The sequence below is a fragment of the Pseudorasbora parva genome, chromosome 13 (assembly GCF_024679245.1).
Source record: "Pseudorasbora parva isolate DD20220531a chromosome 13, ASM2467924v1, whole genome shotgun sequence".
Lineage (NCBI taxonomy): Eukaryota > Metazoa > Chordata > Actinopteri > Cypriniformes > Gobionidae > Pseudorasbora > Pseudorasbora parva.
The window spans coordinates 46,846,575-46,855,003 of record NC_090184.1 but is presented as its reverse complement, the minus strand read 5'-3'; the positions used below and the strand labels follow the sequence as shown (position 1 = coordinate 46,855,003).

Here is an 8,429-nt window from a genome sequence, read left to right as displayed (position 1 = left end):
AAAAAATGCTCTTCTTATTTAGTATTTTTGTCTTGTTTCCAGTGCAAATATCTAAATATTCTTAAATCAAGATGCATTTACTAGATCAGTAAAACGACATGAGATAATTTATTCTTGTTATCATAAAAACAGTCAAAATTAAGTGAGTCCACCAATGGGGTGAGAAAAATAATCTTATTTCTGTTTGGGATGCAAACAAGAAACTAGATTTCAGTCTCACCACATTGGCAGATAATTTTGCCTGTTTTAAGGAAAACTTATTTGATGACCAAAACAAGAACAAATATCGTTTTACTTATATAGTAAATGCATCTTGATTTAAGAATATTTAGATATTTGGACTAGAAACAAGATAAAAATACTAAGTAAGAAAAGCGTTTTTTTGCAGTGCAGATGTTTGCCCTCTTGGGCACTTTCAGCCTGAGCTCGACATGTACGCATTAAAAAATATACAAAAGGAAAAAGTGAGTTGCATTTCCTGTACACAGCTGTACAAAGCAGACTCACTTTAATGTCCCCCGCCGTCTTTTATTCCGCACTATGTGCAGGAGTCACCAGATTTGACTTTCGTGGAAAGGGACACCAGTGAGGGTTTGGGAGGAACATCAGGCTTGAGTTGCCTGGAGCCGTAGGAGCTCAGGCTGAGAAGCGGAGGCGGAGAAGAGATGGAGTCCACTCGCTGCGGCGCGGGCGGAGGAGTCTCCACACGGAAGCTGTGGTTTCTGGACATATGGGACGAGTTGGATGAGTTGGTGTTGTGCTGTTTCTTGATGCCAGAGCTCATGGGATAGCCACGGCCATACATCGAAGAATGCACATCGAGCCTTTTTCCCATCTGCGGGACAGCCGGTGGGATCATGCCGCTTAGGGATGCCTCTCGTTGGGGGACTCGAGGAGGCGTTCCTTCGCCATCCGGGCTCTTGAGAGACTTGTATTCCGCCAGGCCCAAACCTGGACTCTTGAGGGACTTGTATTCTAGTGTGCCAGCTTGGTCATCCGAGATCTGCTCCACATACTCATGCTGATGTTGGGGAAGCGGAAGCACCACAACACTAGGGATGTGCCCCGGAGACGCCCGCAGAGGCAGATCCGTCGGGATTACCACAGTCCCCATGGAGGTCAAATCTTTAGTGCAGGCGTTGATGAGGTTCTGGTTGCGCTCCCACTCTCGACTCCCTCGGCTGGGCTTTCGGCGCGGCTGCATGGGTGTGGATTCGGGAGTGGGAAGAGAGCTCAGATCCGGATGCTGATCTGCTTTAATGAGCATCTTCCCGTTGCTCAGGCGGCCGTTGTGCATGAGCGGGGTCAAGATGGCTTCTGGCCGGCCGTCTTTGGCCTGGGTCTCGAACAGCCCGGTCAGCTTGGTGACACTGTTCATGGAGCCTCGTCTGGATTGGATGGAGTCCTTGTCTTTGCGGCCCGGCAGCTCAAAGTCACGTCGGCGATTGTGGTCGCATACACAGTAGACGACGATCCCGGAGAAGATGGCGCCCATGGCGAAGGCGAGGATGACGGCGATGGCCAGGAGAGTCACCGGAACCATCTGATCGCGGTCTCTGTGGTACGTCTCACGGATCACTCCTGCAAAGAAAGTTTTATACATTAGGGTGTTAACATAATCCAGTTTACAAACTTCACCTGTGTGTCCAAATCATGGTTATACAAATCTTGCCCTTGAGGGCCAATGTGATGCCGAGTTTAGCTCCAACACTGATCATACACACCCTCCTGTGATTTTTCTAATGATCCTGAAGACATTGATTAGCATGTTCAGGTGTGTTTGATTAGGGTTAGAGCTAAACTCTGCAGGAAAGTGGATCTTGTGGGCCAGATTTGAGGATCCCTGTTCTAGATCGTTGATAGAGAACAATGCACCTCTAGCCTAACTTAAAGTGCGGTCACATTTCCCATTGCTTGTTGAAATTTAGTAGGTGAAAAGCAGTCATTGTAATAGGAACATTCAGGAGTTTCATGCCAGGATGGAAAAGTTTAACACACCCTAATTTCTGCTGCTTAAATTGGTTACGTGAATTTGGTGTGCTTGGTTTGAAAGTGACTTGTTTCAGCTGTTCTCATACAATGGACATGGCAATAAAATATCACAGGAAATATCTGTGAGCCGGGACTCAATCTGGGGAAAGGTCTGTGAGCCGGGACTCAATCTGGGGAAAGGTCTGTGAGCCGGGACTCAATCTGGTGAAGGTCTGTGAGCCGGGACTCAATCTGGTGAAGGTCTGTGAGACGGGACTCAATCTGGGGAAAGGTCTGTGAGCCGGGACTCAATCTGGTGAAGGTCTGTGAGCCGAGACTCAATCTGGGGAAAGGTCTGTGAGCCGGGACTCAATCTGGTGAAGGTCTGTGAGCCGAGACTCAATCTGGGGAAAGGTCTGTGAGCCGGGACTCAATCTGGGGAAAGGTCTGTGAGCCGGGACTCAATCTGGGGAAAGGTCTGTGAGCCAAGACTCAATCTGGGGAAAGGTCTGTGAGCCGAGACTCAATCTGGGGAAAGGTCTGTGAGCCGAGACTCAATCTGGGGAAAGGTCTGTGAGCCGAGACTCAATCTGGGGAAAGGTCTGTGAGCCGGGACTCAATCTGGGGAAAGGTCTGTGAGCCGGGACTCAATATGGGGAAAGGTCTGTAAACCGGAACTCAATCTGGTGAAGGTCTGTGAGCCGAGACTCAATCTGGTGAAGGTCTGTGAGCCGAGACTCAATCTGGGGAAAGGTCTGTGAGCCGGGACTCAATATTAGGAAAGGTCTGTGAGCCGGGACTCAATCTGGTGAAGGTCTGTGAGCCGAGACTCAATCTGGGGAAAGGTCTGTGAGCCGGGACTCAATCTGGGGAAAGGTCTGTGAGCCGAGACTCAATCTGGGGAAAGGTCTGTGAGCCGAGACTCAATCTGGGGAAAGGTCTGTGAGCCGAGACTCAATCTGGGGAAAGGTCTGTGAGCCGGGACTCAATCTGGGGAAAGGTCTGTGAGCCGAGACTCAATCTGGGGAAAGGTCTGTGAGCCGAGACTCAATCTGAGGAAAGGTCTGTGAGCCGGGACTCAATCTGGGGAAAGGTCTGTGAGCCGGGACTCAATCTGGGGAAAGGTCTGTGAGCCGGGACTCAATCTGGGGAAAGGTCTGTGAGCCGGGACTCAATCTGGGGAAAGGTCTGTGAGCCGGGACTCAATCTGGGGAAAGGTCTGTGAGCCGGGACTCAATCTGGTGAAGGTCTGTGAGCCGGGACTCAATCTTAGGAAAGGTCTGTGAGCCGGGACTCAATCTTAGGAAAGGTCTGTGAGCCGAGACTCAATCTGGTGAAGGTCTGTGAGCCGGGACTCAATCTGGGGAAAGGTCTGTGAGCCGGGACTCAATCTGGGGAAAGGTCTGTGAGCCGGGACTCAATCTGGTGAAGGTCTGTGAGCCGGGACTCAATCTGGGGAAAGGTCTGTGAGCCGGGACTCAATCTGGGGAAAGGTCTGTGAGCCGGGACTCAATCTGGGGAAAGGTCTGTGAGCCGGGACTCAATCTGGGGAAAGGTCTGTGAGCCGGGACTCAATCTTAGGAAAGGTCTGTGAGCCGAGACTCAATCTTAGGAAAGGTCTGTGAGCCGAGACTCAATCTGGGGAAAGGTCTGTGAGCCGGGACTCAATCTGAGGAAAGGTCTGTGAGCCGGGACTCAATCTGGGGAAAGGTCTGTGAGCCGGGACTCAATCTGGGGAAAGGTCTGTGAGCCGGGACTCAATCTGGGGAAAGGTCTGTGAGCCGGGACTCAATCTGGTGAAGGTCTGTGAGCCGGGACTCAATCTTAGGAAAGGTCTGTGAGCCGGGACTCAATCTGGTGAAGGTCTGTGAGCCGGGACTCAATATTAGGAAAGGTCTGTGAGCCGGGACTCAATCTTAGGAAAGGTCTGTGAGCCGGGACTCAATCTGGGGAACGGTCTGTGAGCTGGGACTCAATCTGGGGAACGGTCTGTGAGCTGGGACTCAATCGTAGGAAAGGTCTGTGAGCCGGGACTCAATCTTAGGAAAGGTCTGTGAGCCGGGACTCAATCTGGGGAAAGGTCTGTGAGCCGGGACTCAATCTGGGGAAAGGTCTGTGAGCCGGGACTCAATCTCGGCTCAACCGAAGCGCAATCGCAGTATATGTCGGAGAGCTGCCCACGAGACTAATGACTATGACATTTTGCTCATAAAATTTAACTGAAATGTTGCTAATGTGACCACACCTTTAAGTGCTGTACACCAGTGCTAAAAATGGGATTTGAACACTGTTGGATTACTCTTCAATATAGATGCAGATAAAACCGCTGTCTTGGTCTCTGAAGGAGACAGAGTCCCTGCTTACAGATGGCATTAAGATGCGTTTTGGTCAATCGAAGGTAAATACAGAAGGAAAGAGGGTCTAAAATGTTTTGAGCTGGTCCACTTTCAACCACTTCCAGAAGTAGAGAAAAAACTCATTAGACCGAATTGCTTTCGTAGTGTAGATGCTAATGTGGTCAAACAGCCACTAACAGACGCTCTACGCTCCGTCTAATGATCTAAACGATAAACCCTAATGCTAAACATTATGGGAAGCACGCTAGTTTGACTTTGTCAACTGAAGAACCAAGTTTGGTTTGAAGGTTTGAGTGTTTCTAACACACACTTGCGGCTCTTTTAGAGCAGAAACTAAAGCTGATACTCTCTGTATGTCTTTCCATCGTCTCAAATTAGTTTATATGTAAGTTACTCTTCATTACCCCCCCCCCCCCCCCCCCCCATAAAACCCTCCCCTCTAAGACATCTTGGACATCTCTAGGACAGAAGTCAAGCTGGTCTCATTGGCAAAACGTACCTGTTTGCAAACCACAAAATACATACCAATACGTTCATATCACACTAGAGGCAGTAAAACAGCAAGTATTTATTATCATTAGTTTTTATACCATAGTCCATGATTTGTTAACGAATACATTTTGGAGTTTGCTTCCCTTAACCAGCTCCATATGTTCAGATTTTCTGACATATTAATTGCTCGAGAGCTCAGCTGGTGCAGATTTTTTTACTTGCAATGCTGAAAGCTTGGGAACAAATCACGTAAAAAACGAGTCATGATAAAAAGACGAGCTCAAAGACGAGTTCAAAACAATCTTATTTTTGTCACATTTGCTTTTGTTAACACTATCGGGTCGGTTTACGGTTTAGTGTGGGTGTACGTTAAAAAATCAACATAACAAAACATGCCAGATTCACGCACATCTGTTCTGAAAAAAGAAAACAAAAAGCTTTTAGCGCCACCCAGTGGACATTTCACTTTAAAACTGTTGTGATATGTTCTTTTTGGTACGTATTTTGTGGTTTGCAAAAACATTGCCACAGGTACGTTTGTCCAATGAGACCAGGCTGACAGAAGGGGTTGAAAGTGGACCAAAGAGACGGATTTAAACACCACACTGCCAAAAATGCTCTTCTTATATAGTATTTTTGTCTTGTTTCCAGTCTAAATATCTAACAATTCTTAAATCAAGATGCATTTACTAGATCAGTAAAATGACATGAGATATTTTTCAGTGCAGATGTAAACAGGGCCAGAGAATGCGCACTCATTTGAACACCAAAATACTAAATATGGTTTCCACATCAGGGCAGAAATCTCCGTCTATTTTATTCTATTGCTGATGAATTAACCTACATGGAAAAACTCCCAGCAGATCAACCATTAAAAATCCACACAGGAAGAAAAGTGATGTTATGTTTCCACAGAGACAAATAAATCCAATGTTTTACAATAGTTACAAACACATAAAAGTGTGTTTCAGCCATCCATCACTCCAGACGTTTAATGGACTGGAGAATATTGGTTTCTAACGCTCATGGCCTTGGCTACACACTCCTCTTATCTGGGCTTTCTGAAGGAGTCTCTCCAAGATGACAAAATGCCGTCATACATCTGCTTTTTCTCCGCTGAGGGGAAGATCTAAGGGGCGCTTCTTTCTTTTTAACTTCACTCTCATAGTTGGTCTCAGGAGAGCCTTTTCCTCTCGGTCTGTTTGATGTTTTAAAGTGTCTACTGTACGAAACCCCTGAGAAATGACACGGCTCTAACCGATTCATTTTCATGTGGAAAGAGAGTCTTCCTTCATCAAAGCATCCATGATATATACAGTATATAGAGCTGTTAACATAACACGTTTATTTAACAAAGCACATTTAAAGACATGTGACATGATCAGCCGACCTGAACTCATTGTTGATGAACTTTAGAGCCATAAAGAGGACAAATGGAGTTTCTCAGATGGTTCTCGTGCTACATTTGGACACTTGAAAAACGTCAGATCTCACAGAAATATTCCCATTAACGGATGATATATCATTAATATGATTAGAATTATTGCACTGAAATAAATCAAGTTGTGGATGAACAACAGGCTCAGGCGGACTCTTCTGAGAAATAGAGGATCTGTTCGCTTGTTTGATGGGTTTAAAATAGAAACGAGTGTGAAATGGGACGAATAACGAGCGGAAATCTGTCTCTTTGAAGTCTTTATTCATTCACAAACGCATAGACAGATTAATATCTTTAATCATTCGCATCTTTGACAGTGCTAATATATTTTTATACCATAATTTATATTCATGTGTCCTTGGCACCGCCTTTGAGTATTAGAGAAAATATCAAACATAAACTAAACATTAGTTAGTGGATGCAGTTGCTACTGTATCTGTACTTCATCTTTTCTGGAAACGTATGACTTTCACTACATTTAAAAGTCAAATATCGTACTTTTCACTCCACTTTATTTCTCTCAAGGTTGTTTCTGTGGCAGTTTTGTAAGTCAGTGGATGATTTTCTTCTTATTTAAATGTGATTGGGTCTTTTTGCAAACAGCCTATCAGTAATCTTGTGACAAAAACAAAACACAAAAATCGATTAAAGTTTTAATAACAAATAAAAACGAGATTAAAATGTTAATCCGAGACTGGCTCTCTTCCCTAAATCATCCCTCCCTAACATTTTCATCTCGTTTTTATTCGTTATTTAAATTTAAATCGATTTTTATTAAGTGTTACAAATAAAATATATAATTAGATATTATAGATTATTAGTTATTAATTAGATAGATGTGCATGTTTGAATTACACCGTGCTGATCTACCCATACATGCATAGCTGGGAGAATATCAGATGTGTATCCGTGTATTGGATCCGTGCATTCGGCCTAAAGTGACAGCAGCCTAATAAACTGTTAACTGGAGCCATTGACTTCCATAGTATTTATTTTTCCTATGGCTCCAGTTAACTGTTACTGACATTCTTCAAAATATCTTCCCTTGTGTTCAGCTGAAGAAAGAAACTCATACAGGTTTGAAACAACTTGAGGGTGAGTAAAGGATGACAGAAATGTCATTTTAAAGTGAACTATGCCTTTAAAGTTCACTTCAGAATGAACATCTGATGAGTTCCTCTCCTCCATCTCATCCCAGATGTTCATGTCTTTCTTTCTTCAGTCAGGAAAAAATAAAAAACATTCCAGGATTTTTCTCCTCATAATGGCCTTCAATGGGAACCAACGGCTGAAGGTCCAAATCAATGAGGAAGAGCTTCAGAGACTCTGATGATCCAGAGGAATAGAGTCTGATCCAGACTAACCATCACACATTTACTACACTAATACACATTTATTAACTTTTATGCCGCTGTTCGGTGCGTTTTGCCGAAAAACTCCATCTCATGTTCTTCTTCATGTTCTCATATTCAAACGGTTATGAGTCAGCGAATCGAGTCATGATTCGGATCGCGTGTCAAACTGCTGAAATCACGAGACATTGGCGATCCGAATCATGACTCGATTCACTGACTCATAACCGTTTGAATCTTTATTTGAGGACTGAACACAAACGCGGAAGAGAAGCCAATGCTGAATAAAGTCGTAGTTTTTGTTATTTTTGGACCCAAATGTATTTTGGATGCTTCAAGAGACTCTAATTAACCCACTGATGTCTCATATGGACTACTGTGATGATGTTTTTATTCCCTTTCTGGACATGGACAGTATAGTGTGCATACACTTGCATACGCTCTCGGACTAAATATAAAATATCTTAAACTGTGTGTGAAGATGAGCGGAGGTCTTACGGGTGTGGAGCGACATTAGGGAGAGGAGTTAATGACAGACATTTCATTTCTGGCTGAACTGACCCTTTAATTCGAACATTCGAGGTTAAAAACGATATAAATGTGTATTAGTGCAGTAAATGTGTGATGGTTTGTGTGGATCAGACTCTATTCCTCTGGATCATCAGAGTCTCTGAAGCTCTTCCTCATTGATTTGGACCTTCAGCCGTTGGTTCCCATTGAAGGCCATTATGAGGAGAAAAATCCTGGAATGTTTTTTCTTTCCGACTGAAGAAAGAAAGACATGAACATCTGGGATGAGATGGAGGAGAGGAACTCATC

General features: G+C 44.5%; 1 protein-coding gene across 3 annotated transcripts in view; it reads right to left on the bottom strand.

Moving 5' to 3' along the window:
• Nucleotides 1–153: 153 nt before the first annotated feature.
• Nucleotides 154–8,429, bottom strand: part of sema6a (sema domain, transmembrane domain (TM), and cytoplasmic domain, (semaphorin) 6A) — an 89,296-nt gene continuing 81,020 nt past the window's right edge. For all 3 annotated transcript variants that reach the window (XM_067414612.1, XM_067414613.1, XM_067414614.1), the window contains one exon: nucleotides 154–1,581. In XM_067414612.1, the coding sequence (XP_067270713.1) occupies nucleotides 539–1,581 (1,043 nt within the window). In that variant the 3' untranslated portion in view covers nucleotides 154–538. The remainder of the gene's footprint in view (nucleotides 1,582–8,429) is intronic.